At 32.9% G+C, this 18,687-nt stretch overlaps 3 protein-coding genes across 4 annotated transcripts; 1 reads left to right on the top strand and 2 right to left on the bottom strand.

Annotated features, from left to right (window-relative positions):
* Positions 1–6,389: 6,389 nt before the first annotated feature.
* LOC147392780 (heptahelical transmembrane protein 3-like) lies at positions 6,390–9,275 on the top strand. Its single transcript, XM_086455688.1, has 4 exons — positions 6,390–6,857; positions 6,951–7,046; positions 7,141–7,192; positions 8,495–9,275. Exons 1-4 carry the CDS (start codon positions 6,604–6,606, stop codon positions 9,146–9,148), a joined length of 1,056 nt encoding a protein of 351 aa, XP_086311814.1. The 5' UTR covers positions 6,390–6,603; the 3' UTR covers positions 9,149–9,275.
* A 1,040-nt stretch (positions 9,276–10,315) lies between these two features.
* Positions 10,316–11,353, bottom strand: LOC147392779 (DNA-directed RNA polymerase subunit beta). The gene is made up of 2 exons (XM_086455692.1): positions 11,094–11,353; positions 10,316–10,529 (listed from the first exon to the last, which is right to left on the bottom strand). Exons 1-2 carry the CDS (start codon positions 11,351–11,353, stop codon positions 10,394–10,396), a joined length of 396 nt encoding a protein of 131 aa, XP_086311818.1. The 3' UTR covers positions 10,316–10,393.
* On the bottom strand, positions 10,316–15,529 carry LOC147392778 (DnaJ/Hsp40 cysteine-rich domain superfamily protein). 2 transcript variants are annotated; one of them, XM_086455690.1, is made up of 4 exons: positions 15,124–15,529; positions 12,290–12,439; positions 11,052–12,171; positions 10,316–10,529 (listed from the first exon to the last, which is right to left on the bottom strand). In XM_086455690.1, exons 1-3 carry the CDS (start codon positions 15,328–15,330, stop codon positions 12,094–12,096), a joined length of 435 nt encoding a protein of 144 aa, XP_086311816.1. In that variant the 5' UTR covers positions 15,331–15,529; the 3' UTR covers positions 10,316–10,529; positions 11,052–12,093. The 2 variants fall into 2 exon arrangements, with proteins under 2 accessions (XP_086311816.1, XP_086311817.1); XM_086455691.1 differs by having other exon boundaries at positions 10,316–10,523; positions 11,094–12,171.
* Positions 15,530–18,687: the final 3,158 nt, after the last annotated feature.

The following is an 18,687-nucleotide window of genomic DNA, read 5'->3' as shown; positions in this document are numbered from 1 at the left end:
GCATATCAGGCCAACCTACATAAGCCAGAATAGACGAATCTTTAAAAAAAGAGCTAAAAAAAAGAGAAGAAATTCCATATTAAATTTCAGAAATTTGGAATTTGGAATCAAATCAATCACATCATATCTTCTAATTTTAATTGAAACTACACAGGGTATAAACAAACATGAAACATGAAGACAATTGACGTTTTCAAAATCTTTATTTATTTTTTGAAATTTTACAATCTCTCTCTGAAAAACAAAGAATTTATGTGGACAGAAAAAAATAAGATGTGGCATAAAAAGTGGTGAACCTGTGTGTCAACCATGAAATATATAATTGATTGTAGATGAATCACTATAGAGATCTCTATAGCATCGTATTCAACTGAGTCGGTCTATTTGCACACACCGAAATGGTTATTTGCACCAACTTAAGTGACTTTTGTATATAAAAAAAAGATAAATGACCATTTTACCATAGATCTCTAGGACTATAACTTTGAAGAATATAATTTGACTAGATTTCAATCTGATCCGTAGATGTAGGCAGACATCCAAACCACATAAATCTTTGTGTTTGCTTACGATTTTTTTTTTCTTTGTTAATCAATCAATTACTCCAAAAGACTAATTTGTTGGAGAGGGGGAGAACTATGAATATAAGAGATTTACGGGGCTTAACTAGGGTATGACACTTGAGAGTGGAGGAAAATATACATTCTACACTCTCCTCACCCGTAAGGGTGGACATAATTGATAAAAGCATAAATTACTATGATTTACCACTAATTTATGGTGATTGATTTGTTAATTTGATTAATAAGACGTAATTAATTGAATTTTAATTTTTGTAGGCGTTGGACGGTTGGAGGTTTAAAATGGACAAAATAAATGCGAAAGATAAGTTTATGGTGAAGAAACATGCAAAAGTCTGAAGGAGTAATTATGAGACATGTTAAAGGAAGAGTTAAAGAAAAAAAGTGAAAATCTTTACACATAATCTTACTATTGATCAAAAGTGTATCAAGTGGCGCAAACCGGGGCTATGGGAGTCAAACCCAATTCTTCCACAACATACCACATAAAGTCACTTCTATATTTTTCTTATTATAAAATATCTCATATATCTCTTTCATATCCTATTATTTCTATTTTTCACTCTCTATCTTCCACATGTCAATTTCTCTCATCTTCCATATATCCCTCATTCTACTTATTTATTTGTTTTTTTTTTGTTTTGTCTATTCTCCCATCATTGTTTATTTCATATTCTTCTTTTCCAATATTTATCCATCTCAAATTTTCACCTTAATTTCTTTTTAATTTGTTTTTCTAAGTTTTTTATCAATAATTTTTATAGACTTGTTTTTTCAAATTGTTTGTTAAAATCTAGTTAGGACTAAGGGTGAAATTTGAAGATTATAATTTCATAAGGTGAGTTAATTAATTGATTTAATTCAATATTTATATAAAAAAAAAAATTAAATTTTTATTTATGATCATCACATTAAATGTTTGAAACTTTTTCTTTACTCATTGTAAATGAGTGTTACACTAATTGTTTAGAAAATCCTTGTGATATGTGAATGTGCTATACGTGACAACTTTAGATTTTTCAAAATATTTTAATGAATAAATTTTTTATTTAATTATTATATCGGGAGAATCTTTATTCGAAACTAATCGAGGAAAAAATTGAATGGAATAAAATTGTGAATTTTGAGTTGATCTTTAATGCCTTAACACTTTTATATTTATATTTTTAAATCTTTAATTTTCATTCCATACAAAAGTGTGGAAAATCACTTGTTTTCATAGTTTAGGTCCATTTTCTTATACCTCACACGTGTTTGTTTTTTTTTTTTTTTTTAATATATACACAATCCTTGTGGATTGACCTTAGACTCCTGAGATTTTATTACTTCGCTACAAATTTGCACTTGGGGTATTTAATCTACACTATTTTAGTTGTAGAAAGAATCAAACTCGTGACCTATACGAACTTAACACTCCAATATCATCTTAACCAATCAACTACTCCAAAAGGTCGACTTTTAGGAAATGAGGAGAACTATTATTATAAGAGGGTCACAAGGCTTAACTAAGGGTATAATGTACCTGAGAGCCTAGTCACAAAATTCGTCGAATAATTATCAAAATTTGGAAAAAATTAAAGATTTGAAGGTGCACTGTTTTAATGGCGATTAATCGCACTCATATTTGAAATCGTGGATTAAATTAACAATTTGTCAGTTTAAAGTTAAAAAAATCAATTAATTTGATACTTTTAGAATAATGATAAATTGTACCACGTCTAGTGTAGATAAAATAGCTAAATAAGGATAATTTATTTACTAACTCCTATTGTACATACTTCTTTATGAATGCAACCTCAATTTTGGGTGGAATCTTAATAATCTCGTTAGTAAAAAAATTCATTTTTATTTTCTACTCCCTCACCCCATAAAAATCTTTTTTTGATAATCGGGTACCCTTGTAAATAATGGACCAGGCTTGTATCCGAACTTTGCTCAATCCATAGACCATGGTCTTATCCAAGGATTAATCCCACGACACATGCAACTTCCGCACATAACACACACTAGGTAAATGTGGGTGCGCCCTTGTGGGTGACTCTGAGGACTTAATACTTATACTTGGTATTGAACTCACGAACTATAGACATTAATTACTTATCGGTCCAAAATTGCCATTGAGCCAATGCCCTATCATTTTTCTTTCTGAATGTCCTCTCAACCCATGAAAACCTTTCTTTCTTAATATCCCCTCACACATCTTTCTTAATGCCCCTCTACCCTCTAGAAATCTTCCTCCCTCAACACTCATCCCAAAAAGCGTGCAAACTCAAATGTCGACTATTCAAATAGTTGAAATAGACCATACCTAAAGTTTGACCTTCTACAATCACACATTCTTCAATGCGGAGTACATGTGAAAATGCACCTATCTTAACAATTAAAAAAAGTGTCATTTTTATAACATTCAAAATTTTCCCCAATTTTTTTTTATTTAAAAATTTTACATTTATCTAAATTAACCGAACGGAGTCCCCTTTGCTGAATAATACCCAAATCCAAATTTTTTTACTATGCCGGAGAGTGGAGGAAAAAAAAAATATTTTTTTTTACTAACCGAGTGTTTAGGTCAACCTGTGACATTTGTCTACCCCACACTTCACGTGCTCACTCTTATCACTTAGACAACCCATGATTGGGTAAAAAAATAAGAAAAATACATTTTTCACTCTAAATATTTTTTTGTATTTTTCACACATCAAACTTGATTCCCCCTCTCACTCCAGATCCAACGGCTGAAAATCATGAAACTTTAAAGTAGTCAATAATTGCTAAGTTAGCTCAACTTCTTTAACTTTATCAGAATTTTTATACAGACATCCGTATCTTATGTTCCATATTTGTTAGGTTATCCATCCATTACCCAAGTTGTTCTTAGGTAATCAGATTTTTCTTTCCCATGTAGAAATCCGTAACAATTGGTTAGACTATCCGCCAAGTTCCGACATTGGCCAACAATCGTATGGTGTACCAACCAAAGTGTGCCACGTGGTATTCTAAAACGTCCATATGAAAATTTGAGAAAGCCATTCTTCATATTAGATTCTTGGGTGTTTTAGAAATAGCCCTCTACGTTTTGATAAATCTACAGATACCCCTGTTTTGAAACTGTTGAGGTAGCCCCTTGACTTCATTATTTTTTTAAATAGGGATTTGTAAGTTGGACTTAAACCCACGACCTCATATATTGATTAAAGGATGTTTAAAAATTACATTGTAAAGAAAGGTTACTTTTATAATTTTGAAAACTTTGCAAGGCCATTATATGGTAGTGGGTGGCAATTTACTTAATTTCTTTTTTATTTTACTAAAATGGCCTTATTTATATTAAATTTAAAAATATAAAAGTGGGGGCTTTTATCGCCACTAAAATTTTGTTGTTGAACTTTTTCTTCTTGGCCTTCCTCTCATTACAATAGTAAAGATTAGATTTATGATTTTATAATTAAAAGTATCTAAAACCCATCATGAAATGAGAAATTACTCTTACCTCACCCTTTTCCTAATGAATCTTTCATGAAAAGTAGTAACATATGACTTTTAATAATGAATGAATTTACGTTTTAATTATAAAATTTAAAAATCAATCCAAACCCATTAGGATCTGACTTGAGCTTAGCCAACTTATTACAATTGATGGTTTAGTACTGATCTAGGTATGATCTGATCAATCCAAAATCAATTATTGATTAGATATGATCTCTTAAATGTTTTTACTGACGTCTTCATCTTTAAGATTCAATCTGATTGAACCTTTAAACCTCAAGAACAAAATAATATATATTTGAAGAGGATAGAATATTGGGTAAAAAAAATTCAAAGTTTTACTGCAAGGTTGAATACCATAATTGAAAATGGGGTTGGTGATAAGTTAAAACTAGTTTACACCTATAAGTTTAACAGTTTGAAGGAAACTATTTTTTAGAGAAAAATAGTATTTGGCTTGTGGTTGAAGATAAGGGTATTTCTTTCATTTTATATAAATCTTCCTGTGTAGACCAAAGTCAAGGTGATATTTCATAATTTTAAAAACATAAGGGGCATATCAAATATTCCTCAAAATATTGACGGATATGGCTGGACTAATCTTAAGCGTCATCTCACGTTCAACCACCATTCTTTTTTCTTCAAACGTCCAGAGATATATGTGATTTCTGGAATATAAGCAACTAAGAACATTTGAGAAACCCTTCCTTACTAAGATAGTGAGGAAAAAAGCCTTACTAAGCCTTTTCCACCGTCAAAAAGACCTCGAAATGTGCAAACAAGACATCAAGATTTGTTACGAATCTCAATGACATGTTTTACACATGTGTGGATGAGACTTAATAAAACCTTTTTCTCCTCACTATCTTAGTAAGGATAGTTGGACTAATACCACTTAATGGAATTTTATTAGGAGCCTAAAAGTTGGGTTTTATTCCCATACAGACTTACAGTGCAATTTTACACTTAAAGCTCCGAAGTGACGTCAAGATTGTACCTCTTGTTGCACATCCTAACGTGAAAGTGTATAAAAAATATAGATGCTTTTCATCGGGATACTGATAAAATGCATCTATGATTTTTATACACTTTCACATCAAGATGTGTGATATGAGGTACAATCTTGAGATCACTCCAGCACGACTCTTTTACAATTTGCAATCATGTTAAAGAGTAATGATGTTTTTAGGTCATTAAGAATAATTTTACTAATATTGATACACATCTAAATTAGGTGACATGTAAGAAGTGTGCTAACCTACTCGGTCACATCTAACACATTATCAGCTCATTTTGTACGAGTGATCTTGAATGAATAATTTTGTCAATAACGAGTAAGTTTTATAATAGTTCAAAGTATCTGTACATCTTTCCCCAATAACTAGATCATACAATGTATCAATCAACCTTACACAAGGAGTTATCAAGTTGGTGGGGTCTATGGCATACTATGTCATCTTAATTCACATACTATAGTTGTCAAATCAATTGATTTAATTGGTCTATGATTACGATTGATGCCCCCATTAAATGGACTCGACAATCAATACTTGATACACGACCTAAAAGTAAGAATAATGATTTTCTAATGCCCCCTCTACACCCCATCACAAATCCATAGATTATTTGCCTCGAAATAAGCAAAATCATAAAATCTTTTTCTTGTGTATCCAAAGGCAAATGATCTATGATCTTGTGATGGGGGTGTCAGATTATCGACTCTAAAAGTAATGCCCCATCTACATATTAAAAGTCAAGTCTTTTAGTTATATAGATTTGTTAATCTAAACTATTTCTATTCTTCACGCTTTTGGGTATAAAAATCGGTTATATATAATTTTTGTAACAAATTTAATAAATAATTATTTATTTTATAATCGGATCTATTCTTTACTAGTTCTGAACAGAGGATTGAACTAAATTGGTTGGTTCTACATTTTTCCAACCAACAATTGGACTGAAACTTGTTCCAAATCAAATTAAACCAACCCGAACCTATTGATTTGGCTCGGTTCTCGATTTGAGCTGGACCAAGTTGCACTGCTAATCGTGACTCCTACGTTACCCCATGCTAATTGATACCACTGATATTCTACATTTGTTATCCTTTGATGATTCCAACTCCAACTCTTGGAAACAACCAAATGTGCAATTTTTTAGAGAGTTACTCCAATTCCAACTATTGGCACTTACCTTCCAAACAAGCCCTAAACAAAGTAATTTGGGTTTATCCGAATTTTAAAGAATTATAAGTTTAGCATACTAATTTATCAAATTTCCAAGGGTGTATAAGTAGAAATATAAAACTTGTGACAATCAGTCTTCGCTCGCCCTCCAAAGTTGTCACGCTTTCTTCGCAGTCTCCTTCGATACCTCTCCTTTAAATTCACATAAAAAACTCAAATTCGACACTTGAATTAGTGTGATTTCCGGTAATAGTCGACCTGATCGGTCAGATATCGCCGGAACCAGTATAAAAAGGAGAATTTCCCGGCGAGGTTCCGGTAATTGGCCGGAATCCAAAGCCGGAGCTACGATGAATGGGAAATTTTTCAGAAGAAAGGGCAATTTTACAGGAAAGAACGAAGAATCGAAGAAGATTGATCTCAAGAACACACCAATAGCAATGAAGAAGGAAAGATTTAATCGAAGATTAGTGAAATTCGAAGCCTTGCCAGAGTATCTGAAAGACAACGAGTTCATCTTAGATTATTATAGGGCCGAATGGCCATTAAAAGAGGCATTTCTTAGTGTTTTTTCTTGGCACAACGAAACATTAAATATCTGGACGTAAGATCAAGATTTTGTTTCGATTCCACATTTTCTTGAATTTTAGTTTTTTTTGTTTTTTTTTTTCGATTTTTATTGGATTTTATTTTACAGGCATTTGGGGGGATTCTTTATTTTTCTAGCTCTGACGGTGTTGAGTTGGATGAAAACTACTTCTGGAGTTGGAAATCTAATCTTTGGTTCCTCAAGGTCTGTTTTTTTATCTTTTCTTCAAGTTTGAAATTTTAGTTTATTTAGTTGTTAAATTATTGATTTATGTTTAATTTTGATGATTTTTTATTAGATCGAATCAGAAACAGATGATGATGAAGAACAACACGGATAATTTATTACCAGTAAGTCCTCTTTTCTTTTTCTATAATGGAAATAAATTATTAATCTTCTAATAGAAATACAAAAATTAAAAAGAAGATAATAAAAATAATAAAAATAATAAAAATAATAAAAATTTGTGTTTATTATTCGTTGTGGAAGAAATGTTGACTGTCGTTTTCACACTTTTCATTTAGCTGGATTGGGATGGGCGTGCATATAATCATTATGGAATTAAAGAGTTTGGGTTCTCTTTGGGAGGATTTGGGCCGGGCTTGGATGGGCCCTAAACCAGTCCTAGTCCCTTTGGGCCGAAGTTGGATAGCCCAAGTTAGGCCCTAATGGGTTTGGATTGATTTTTGGGGATTTATTAAAAAAATAAAAATTTATGCTCTTTTTTAAATCAAATATTTAAATCATTGCGTGTTGAATCAATTCTCCATCTTAATTAAAAATAATACTTATACATAAGATTAAACTTATCATTTTATGATATACTTTATTAATAATTTTTTTTATAATATTTTTAAAACTCGTTGAGTAAACTCAAAACTTGACTAAAAGTAAAATAATAAATGTATTTTAAAAAAGAATTTGGATAGTCAAAGTTGTGGAAGATGCTGATGTCCGCATGAAGCATTGAAAATTTACATCGTTCATATTAATAGAGGAAATAACTATAGAGACTATCTATTATATCTTTTATATTTAATTTGCTTACATGCACGAATTATGGATCGAGTTTCGGTGACTCATTAAAAATGCCTCACAAGAAAATCCTGACTTTATAAACACGAAATCCAATGGTTTATATTTATGTGTATCCCAACGACATACATCTCGAGGATATTTATCAGAAGGGGAATGCTAACATCCAAGACCTCATGAGGACGTAAGCATTCTCCACCATATTTACTTTTCAATAATATCTTTGTCCATTTTGTTTTTTAGTAAAAAAGATAGGATATGTTAATTTTTTGAGTAGTAATTTTCTAACTCTCTCTCTAACATACTCCCTTAGCATGGCAGTGCATAAAATCAGAGAATTTTTTTTCTCGGGATGCACAATTGCACATAATCATGGGATGTGCAATTGTCTATCTTCAGGAACAAATTTATTGTTCTATGTACTGTCATGCTAGGGGAGTATGTTAGAGGGGAGTCCGATTATCACCACTTTAGTTTTTTACATAATAAATGCTTAATTTCCTTCAACCAAGCTGAATGTATGTATCTATCTCTGTTGTCCTCCAAGTACATATTCTCATGGTAAGCTAATATAAGAAGGGAAGGCTCTAATACAAGTTAACTTACTGATTTAACAGGACTTAATCCTCCACATGGAAGGAGTTGGCAGTGAGTCGAACATTCCCGGATGGCCATGGTTCGTGTTCTTGGGCGGGGCCATGGTTTGCTTGGTGTGCAGCTCACTCTCTCACCTTCTTGCGTGTCACTCTCGCCGCTTCAACTACTTCTTTTGGCGCCTCGATTATGCTGGTATCACATTCATGATCATTTCCTCATTTTTCTCTCCCATTTACTATGTCTTTTACTGTCATCCCAATTCATCGTTCATCTACCTTACTTCCATTACCATCCTCGGGATCCTCACAATCATCACCCTACTCGCCCCAGCACTTTCCACCTCTCGTTTCCGCCATTTCAGGGCATATCTCTTCCTCGCTATGGGCTTCTCTGGTGTGATTCCAACTGCCCATGCCATTGTTCTTTATTGGGGTCATGATTTCATTTTTGTGTCCCTGGCCTATGAGCTTATCATGGCTTTGGCCTATGCAATGGGGGTGGTGTTCTATTTGAGTCGGATACCAGAGCGTTGGAAGCCCGGTTCATTTGATATTGCCGGGCATAGCCATCAGATCTTCCATGTGTTTGTCGTCGCTGGGGCACTTGCCCACTACAGGGCCACGCTAGTGCTCATGAATTGGCGTATGGGTTCCCCTACGTGTTTAAGAATTTGATGGTCCATGGGCTTGTCATATATACGATAGAGAAGTATGATCTTGCCCTTATAATTTTATGTAATGGGGTGGTTCACATTGTAGTTTGCAAAACTATATATACTAATGAAATGGTTAGTTAATCCCAGACTGGGCAATTAATTTGCATTTCTTAATTTAAATAGATGTAGTGAGTAATTTGGTTACAGGCTAGGCAGATACAAGGCAAACAGGTTGAGACCCCTCAAGGATCAGGCCTTAATTGAAATGACCAAAATGCCCTAATCTTTGACCTGGTGACGAAAACCTTGATTTTCTTTTCATCAAAACCCATGGTTTCAACTTTAGACCTCGAAGGTTTTTTTTTATTTTTTTTTATTATAGAAAAACCCCCATTGAACCTCTTCAAGCATGTCTTTTGATTTTTCTTCTCCAAAACCTATCATTTTCAAAATCCTCCAAAACCATATCTTGTTCTCGAGCTTCAATGGTTGAAGGAAGTGGAATCTTTAGGTTGAAATGGTAAAATATTTTATTGACGGTGAGCACATTTTGGTAATTTTGGAAAAATCTCTAACATAAGACCAAAATGAAAGGAAAGTCTTAAAGTTCTACCAAAACCCCGAGAGGTGAATACGATAATATCTTTACTATTATAATGAGAGAAAGCATGGTAGAAGTGGTTCGACACCAAATTTTGAATTTCAAAAATGCCCCCACCTTAACATTTAAACTTTATATAAAAAAAATCATTTTTGTCAAAAATCAAGAAAATTGCAATCCACAACGTTGATTAATTTTCAAAATTATAAAAATATCCTTTTTACCATGTAAGTTGTAAAACCACCCTTTGATTAATATTTCAAATTACAAATAAACCCTTCAGAGACGTACGTTTGCCCCCTTTCAACAACCATTAACAACAATTTCATTTGTGGTGTAATTTAAAAATATAACGATCTGAAGTCATTATATTGTAAGTTTGGGGACAGTCTCTTGACTTTTGTTAGGCAAGCGGGATTAATGGTCAGTAATTAGTAGGTGAAGGCCAATTTTGAAGCTAGGTCGTGTGGTATCAACATTTTCGTACTTTGACCAACTTAGCAAGTTAGGCATTCTTTTCTCTTAAGGCTTTTAATGTACTCAACTAATATCTCAAAGAACACGTTAGGACTCGTCAAAGCAATGGAGTGAAATAAATTATGACAATTTCAATGTTATATTATTCATCTACTTATACAGAGATAATATTTCTATCTAAAATAATCAAGAGTCGTCTTGTTCTTTGGAGAAAGAAAATATAAGAAAGAGACAAATTGGTACAACCACAAATGCTGCAATCTTCAACAAATCCTCACTTTCTTTAGAAATCGCTCCAATCCTTGACCAATCCCCACTATACCTGAAAATATTGTGAGCTCTTAAGATTTTCAACCAAATATAGATGTTCAAATAGAGGTTTACAAAAATTTGTGAATTATTTTGGTCCCTCGTTCAAGGTAGGAGTCATAGTAAATTTGTAAATTACTCATAAATAATTAAGCGTTGAACAATCACAAAATTGGCCCAATTTTCCAAAATTTTGGAAAAAAATCTACCATGAAGGGATTGTCCCAGATCATAATTCTCTAATAGTTATGTTTTATTGCTTAAAATTGTCATCTTTATAATCTTAATTTTTTCCCGTGACCTAGGCTCAAATCCCATTGAACCCATCTTCAACTCCATTAACCACTAATCCCTTGCCTGCTTAGAAAAAAAAAAAAAAATAGTCTCTGAATTGTTAACTATGGTGAGAGTATGCTCTTACAATCAAGTAAAATTCTTCATTTGTTGCAAAGTGGAAATCCTAATATATAAATGATATTTTTTTTCAAAATAAAATAAAATAATATAATGGATATCTCCAAATTCTAATTCTAACCTCTAATTTTAACAACTAACAAGTTGAGAGAGAAGAGAGTACCCAGCATCAATGAATCCCAAGCCAAGAACAGCAATAGCAGATCGAGCGAGAAAGACGTTTGGGACTCTCAAACGAAGGATGGGCTCTTGTTTGATTTTCAAATTTTCAATATCTTGTTTTTTGGCAAATGTTGTTCTGCATTTTCTTCTTCCATATCTGCTTGGAAGAAAAAGATAAGGAGAAGTGGAGGTGAGAGAGGGGATACAACTCTTTTGTGTGATTACCATTCTCTTCTCTACCAAAATTTGTATGGCTCTCATCCATCTACATAAACTATTATTAAATGCCCCCTCCTTTAGGGAAAAGGTATGATTCTTTGTCTTATGATCATCTCAATATGTTTTGATGATTAAAGATCAGGTGGTCATGATCATCAAATGGAGTCAACTATCTCCATGGGACCCACTCATCATCATTCTTATCAAAATTCTTGTGGGTCCTTTAGATCACACGTGGCATCTCCAAGGAGGTATCACAAATATTAATGAGAAAGTAGGGGCGTGACATAAACATAAACAACTACGTATCATGAATGAGGGTTCCTCCAAAATTTTGAATCAGCCTGGCCGCTTCAATGTTGGACTCACCCTTTTGCCATCAAAACAGGTCTAAATTATGGTACCATTAAGGCTTTTTCAGGCAGTGATATCAAGCTTTCTGTGGTAATAACAAAAATTTCTCGCTTCTAGGTAGCGCATAATCAATTTATTTGAATCCCACATTCTTCACCCAATCAGTGTTTGCTTTCGAAACAAATTACAAAACCTTTCTCTAAGTACCGAGTTCATTGGAAATTTAGGGTCAACAAACTTTCTACACCAAATTATGAACCAATACAAGACTGATGTTTCACATGTGATACAGGATTTTGATTATAGCCTTAACAAGATGTTAAAACCTCCAACCAAGAAGAACTCAGACCATAAATGAGAGTCTCTTGAAACTTTTCAGTGAGTCCAATTCTCTATGCTTTTCAACAACTCCAACAAAAACTGCGATGCTACTTGGGAGGGGGAGGCTCTCCCAACCATTTAGCACGAAAGCCCGATCCTTTACAGTCAGAGCAGCACATTAAGCCCTTGAAGAAGGAACAAAGCAAAGTTTTGTTATTTTCGTTTACAGAAGAAGCAAGTCTTGCAGAGTAAGTTAAGGAATGGATACAGAAGTTTAGAGAGGTGAAAGTGCTTATATTTTACCTTTCCAGCACAGATAACACAGGTAGTGTTTCTAGAAGGCACTTCACACAGCATATTATCTCCAAGAATGAAGAAACCTGTACCTCTACACCATTTGCACTCAACATGCCCATTTGAGTTGCAAGAAGAACAAGCAATTGGCCTTGGTTGCTGCATGCATCATGGACATGGGAAAGGGAAAAAAAAAATTAGAATAAGGCTATGACAATGGATCATAAAAGCAATACCTGTTATAAAATGCCAATAACTCAATAGGCTAATAACATTTGACTCACATAAAGAATCCAAGTTTGTTGGTTCTGGGATCTATTACATCGTTTATGGGCCACCTTAAACCTGAACCAAGTCCAGTTTTTGGAATCAAGACTCATTTGGTTAGCCATTGCACCCACAAACCAATGAAAAATATCATACACTTCAGGTTCAGCAGTGTGTCATGAACCTAGTCTCTTATTGCATAGTGCCCATGCAGAGCTCAAGCTAATCCCCTCAACATAGCTTAAGTCAGCCATACTCCAATGCATCCCAAATAGTTACCTCAATCCACTTATGTACTTAACTCGAGAACGCACACACTTGTGCTTAACTTGGAAGCTTGAAGAGTAAGTAGCCGCTCAGCCCATACTATTAAATAAACCATTTCCTAGAAACTGGGCTAGCCACCAAACATTCAAAGCTTGGTCAGACTGGTTAGAACCAGGTTGGACTGGACTGGCTACGACACAACAACATCTTATCCCAAAGTTCTGGTGTTTGCTAAATGAATCATGTTCCTCCTTTCCACCCCATCCTATGCCTTATGTTATTGAGAGTGAGTTCATATCTACTTTCACTATCTCTCATCTAAGTTCTTTTGGGTATTCCTCTCTCTTGTAGGACATTCAGCTTGAATATTTCTTGTAATTAGGGTTGTAATCATCCTTTGTTGAACATGCCCAAACCATTTCTGCTGACTTTTAGTTCGCACCTATTAGAGCTACTCCTATTGTTTCTAATTTTATCTTTCCAAGTCTTTTTTACTTTCATCCCAGTTTACAATGCTGAACTATACTTGTTCATTTACTAGGAAGTAGCAATTCACATGCCACAATCTTAGTTGCAATATGTTGGAGCAAGTGCAGGGGAGAACTTAGCTATGTGAGCAGATAATTGTACCTACATTCCACACCCAGTTTAAGTGAATATTTTTAGGACACGGGGAGGGAACGAGACTCCAGAGTGGAAACTGCAGCTTGGGAGGAGACTCCTGCAAATAATATCACAAGTTATGGGACTTCAATGATATGTGTTGGTACTTTTTAGCATATCAAGGATATCTTAGGTGCCTTACTTCTTCCTTTCTCATCTGACCTAGTTCCCTAGAAATATAGAGCACCTCTGTGTCAAGCCTTGACCTGAAGATTCTGGTCCAACCAGGTTCTACCAATCAATCTGGTTCAGTTTTCAAGTCGCTGCATCAAATTTGTAGTTCTCATTTTGTTGAAGAATGTTGTTTTAAGACTTTTTTTTCCTGTTCCGAGGGCCAACTCAACCATAAGCAAAGGTTGCTACCAAGGAACTGAAGTTCAACAATTCTAGTAATGGTGATAATTCGGGTCCACCCAACCCAACCGTCTTTTACCAATTCTTGGCTCTTCCTAGTTTTATGTCAGGCTGATTAGAACTTGTGTGGACGTTTGGTCAGATCTAGTTGTATTTGAAACCCCAAACTGTACCAAATCCAATCAATTGGGTTGGCAACCATGCAACGTTATGAACCAAACATGTTTCCTTTATCAGTCCTAGAGACCAAAAACAACTCTGTTGAAATATATATATTCAGGCCATGGCCTACACTAAAAGCAAATAGAGAAGTCAATAAAAAAAAGTTTCTAGAGGCCCATCATTCTTGAAAGCTAGTCTACATTCTTGTCACTTAGGGAACATATCATCTGTAGCACTTTTTTTTGTAGATCCATCTAACAGTTTTCAACAGTTGATAAAGCGCCACATTGACAAGATAGCAAAATCTGATCATTTAAATTTGAGAATTCAATGGCTATTGATTGGATAAAAAAGCGGCCTTTTTTTTTTTTGATAAATATGATCTTGGGCTATAAACCCTAGAGGGACATGGTATTAGTTTTCCTCAGCATGGTATTCTCTTGATTGTAGAAAAGGTGATACAGGAAGCTACTTGGTATCCTCTCATTATCATAAAATCAAGCTATTTGGTCCTAAAATTCTTCTTGATGAGCAGAACTTTGGGACTTGTAGGATAACTACTGCAACAGAATATAGAATAAGATAAAAGTGGCTTGACAATAGGGTAGAAAAAAATCTAGAATTTAAATGAATTTTGGGTTCGATTATAAGGTCCAGAAAACCCAAAAAGAAAATGAATTTTAGCCTTAAATTGATTGATGATCACAATTGCTCTTCTCACAAAAAACACTTCCTTTGTGCGTTGCCTTCTTTCTTTTGTTCCTGTTTTGCTTCTTTTTTTTTTCTTTTTCTTTTTCTTTAAAGGTAGCTCTATTGACCTCAAAAAACAGGGAAAAAAAAATTAAGAATTCCTCCTTTGTTTCGGCTTACTGATCCTTAAATTTCTAGCAAGAAATATCTCTGATGCTTGTCAAATTAATTCGCAAGCAGTAACAGCAAACAATTTTTTTATCCAGAATTCTTTTTTTTAAATACAAATTTAATCTGAATCTACAATCAAACAATCAAATTTGAGAAATTGAGCTATTAATAATTTGCAAAAAAAACAATAATCAATCTCGATCGCAAAAGATCTAAATCAATCTAATAACCCTAGAAAGTGCGAATTAGAAGAAATTAAAAAATCGTACTTGAGAGATTAACCAGGCCTTCTCCATACGCTTAACGAAGTTGGAAGAGCTTTCATAAGAATCCACCATTGAAGCTCTCACCCCACAAACCCTAAAACCAGATCTCCTCTTATTAGTACCTAAAGAGGGTACAATGGCATCGATTATTCTTCTTCTCGACGGAATTTTCACAAATATTACAGGTCTGCCACATGCACAGCTCGACATCTCTCTCTCTCTCTGCACGCAAAACCAAATAAAAACCCTAATAATATATATAAAAAAAGAACCAAAAAAAAAAAAAATCTCTTATGGTGTTGTTTTTGTTCTTCTGCAATATAAGAGCAGCAGCTGGTCTAACTTGCCTTGTTGAAATTCCGCTCGTTTTCAAAGATAACTACGAGGTGACGACGGAGGTGCACAACTTGCATTAGAATGCTTGCTTAATACGACGAAGTTGCTATTATAAAATGGGTAGTGTTAAAGACACCCCAATTATTACTAAGAGCACCCCACATCATAGTCAAATTGTTCTTATCTTGTTCGTGGGGATCGTCACAAAAAATCAGCCCAATCCAAAACTTCTAACCCCATAAAAAAATGTTAACAAATCATAAATTGTCCAATTTATTTTATGTAAATCACTTTTAATGGAGTTATAAGTTTTGAAATGACTAATCTCACCAAAAATCAGTCATTCCAAAACTTTAAACCCATATAAGACTAAAATAATTGATTATAGCGTGGGGGCACCCTATTTAATAATTGGGATGCCTTTAACACTACTCTTATAAAATTAAATATGAGAATTGTTATTGGCACGCTAATTTTTATTTTTCACACCCAATTCCTCAAATCATTTATCACACATCAATTAAGGATTGAAACGCACTCTTCAAACATTACAAAGGTCGGGCTCAAATTATAATCAAAACATTATAACACTAATTCAAACAATTTTAGTAGTTGTTTACAGAACAGAGATTTTTTGTTTTGAAAGTTATGTGCCAAGTCAATGAATCAATAGTACGACACCATGTGTACTGAAAAGTTACTAAAAATAAAGTACTTTTACAATTACAATTAAATCTATATAAAATCCTAAAATTGAAAAATATAAATCTAGCAAAACAAAATGGGTGAATCTCCATTTTGTGCGCTAAATGTGACGAAACTCCAAGATCGGTACACTATTCATTTTAATTCTCAAAACATGCATTCACCATTTTTATGACTTACGAACTAGTGAGTACACTTTTAATATATACTAATTCATTGATATACCAGTGAATTCATTGATTATAAAAGTGTTGAATTCACTTGAAATGCATGTTTTGGGAATTAGAATGAATAGTGCATCGAAATTGAAATTTGAACATAAGTTGCACACGTTTTGGACAAAAAAATGAGAGAGCTTTTATTGGCATCACAACTATTACTTATTCACAATCATTCACTTATTTTTAATCATGGTGTAGTAAGTAAAAGTTGGGGTGAAAATAATAGATCTCTAAATATTTACTCTCACCAATCAATTTTAAATGTAAATATTTTTTAATTATTATTATTAATTTTTTTTACATTTACCAGTAACCATAGTCACCAAGTCAGAGAACAGGTTTAAAACGACAAGGGAAAATTTTGGATAAAAAGGTAAATAAATGAGAACAAATCAGGAAAAAAAAATGATATATATAGGTTGGCGTTCAAAGACCTTAAAGAAAGCCAAACATTGTGCTAAACATTTTTTCAATGTATGGGTTTCGAAGTTTAGGAATAGGGCTGCTAATTTTTAGTGATGATGATCTTTATAATGAGGAGATCATCCTCACTAAAAATCAACCCATTCCAAAACTTCTAACTAGGGGTGGCAATCTTAACACGGCCTGTGAGCACAATTCGAAACGACACGAAATTAGGGGGTTTGGGTCATATTAGTGTCAACTCATCTAACACGATTATTAAATGGGTTGGGTTCTGGTTAGGGGCATCAACCCATTTTGACACGTTTAGTTATTTTGTCATTAATGTGTAGTTTTAAATATATCAATAATTATTTTTAAAAAATTTAAGTTACCAATTTTTTTTACAAGAATTTCCTAGAACATTTATATATATATTAGGGTGTTTTAATATATTTTGGAGAGAAAAAATACTTTCCTTACTAAATTATTTATTTATATTAATATTTTTTTAATCTAGTTTTTCATTGACATCTAGAGGCATGCAATGTTTGATTCGTAGTATGATGATCCATGTGGATAGCTAGTATGTCTATGTAATAATTAAATACACTTTGCTTACCCCGAAATATATAATAATAATGAAAAACACTTTCCCTGCTACGTTAGTAAGGAAAATTTTCTGACCTCATTTACTTATGACATCCAAAAACATGATTTTGTGCCATATGATTGTAAATGACGAAATTATAAGAAGTTTGAACAAAAAAAAAATCAAAAGAAAGTTACTTTTACTAATGAACTTGGTTTATGGTTGTGTAGATTTATTTTTAGTTATGATTTTTTATTTTTGGTGGTGAAAATATAATTTATTATTTTCAATAAAGATTAGAATTTTATTAAACAAGTTATATATGGGTTGGGTTAGATATATCTATTTATATGTGGGTTGGGTTTGGGTTTAGGTTTTTTCCATGATTATTAAATGGGTCTGGTTTGGGTTCGATAAATTTTCATAATACCCTTATCTCAACTCGACATGACCTAACCCATTGCCACCCCTTACTTCTAATCTCATTAAAAGTGGTTTACAAAAATAGGATAGTCCAAGATTCTTCAATTTGTAAACTAGGGTTAGAAATTTCAGAATGAGCTGATTTTTGATGAGGATAATCTTTTCAATCAGCTCATTCCAAAACTTCTAATCCTAATTTATGTTTGGCTCTCTTTAGGGCCTCTGAACGTTTCCCTTTAGAGATCTCTTTAATTATGATTACATATTTTTATGTAAAAAAATGTATTCATAATGTAAAGTATAATACATTAGATATTTATTCTAAATTTACAACATATTTTTGAGTGAAAAAAAATATTATTGAATATCTATGTATGATAACATGTTTCTACACCTAATTGTGCATTTTACGATGATTTAAAAAAAAAAAAAAAAAAATCTAACCATCAAGTATATTTTGAACAAAATGACACACTATTGAAAAAAAAAATTATAGCATCAAGCATTATTATCAAATCTTACATTAAACAATGAACGAAAGTACAAACAATCATAAGGCCAAAGAAATTAACCATAGACCTACAAAAATATTAGATTACTTTTATTTTTATTTTATAAAAAAAATATGTTTAAAACGTAAAAGTTGTGTTTTAAACTTTCAAATGTGTTTTTTTGTTGTTGAAAAGGTCAAAAAAATTTTATTATTATTTTAATCATTAGAGGTACAAAACATGTTTTAAACAAGAATTTTTTTTAAAAGATGGAGTTTTTGGTTACTATATATGCAAGTAACGAAGCATTCCAAAAATATTGCATGAGATATTTTCAAGAACTCTACTCACAAAAAGACATAAATTTGTGCATAATGCAAAATTTTGCTTCTACAAA

The sequence above is a fragment of the Akebia trifoliata genome, chromosome 10 (genome assembly GCF_017979445.1).
Source record: "Akebia trifoliata isolate Shusen 1 chromosome 10, ASM1797944v1, whole genome shotgun sequence".
Classification (NCBI taxonomy): Eukaryota; Viridiplantae; Streptophyta; class Magnoliopsida; order Ranunculales; family Lardizabalaceae; genus Akebia; species Akebia trifoliata.
The sequence above is the reverse complement of the archived record's forward strand: the minus strand, read 5'-3'. Positions and strand labels throughout refer to the sequence as shown.

What these genes read in the sequence shown, in the direction of transcription:
- LOC147392780 (XM_086455688.1), top strand. Translation starts at nt 6,604, where the DNA reads ATGAATGGGAAATTTTTCAGAAGAAAGGGCAATTTTACAGGAAAGAAC. An exon ending in GAAACATTAAATATCTGGAC is followed by an intron (nt 6,858 to 6,950) that starts GTAAGATCAAGA and finishes TTTATTTTACAG; the next exon opens with GCATTTGGGGGGATTCTTTA. An exon ending in ACACGGATAATTTATTACCA is followed by an intron (nt 7,193 to 8,494) that starts GTAAGTCCTCTT and finishes CTGATTTAACAG; the next exon opens with GACTTAATCCTCCACATGGA.
- LOC147392779 (XM_086455692.1), bottom strand. Translation starts at nt 11,353, where the DNA reads ATGAGAGCCATACAAATTTTGGTAGAGAAGAGAATGGTAATCACACAA. An exon ending in TTGGGATTCATTGATGCTGG is followed by an intron (nt 10,530 to 11,093) that starts GTACTCTCTTCT and finishes CAATATTTTCAG; the next exon opens with GTATAGTGGGGATTGGTCAA.
- LOC147392778 (XM_086455690.1), bottom strand. Translation starts at nt 15,330, where the DNA reads ATGTCGAGCTGTGCATGTGGCAGACCTGTAATATTTGTGAAAATTCCG. An exon ending in AGGCCTGGTTAATCTCTCAA is followed by an intron (nt 12,440 to 15,123) that starts GTACGATTTTTT and finishes TGATGCATGCAG; the next exon opens with CAACCAAGGCCAATTGCTTG. An exon ending in GTGTTATCTGTGCTGGAAAG is followed by an intron (nt 12,172 to 12,289) that starts GTAAAATATAAG and finishes TCCTTCTTCAAG; the next exon opens with GGCTTAATGTGCTGCTCTGA.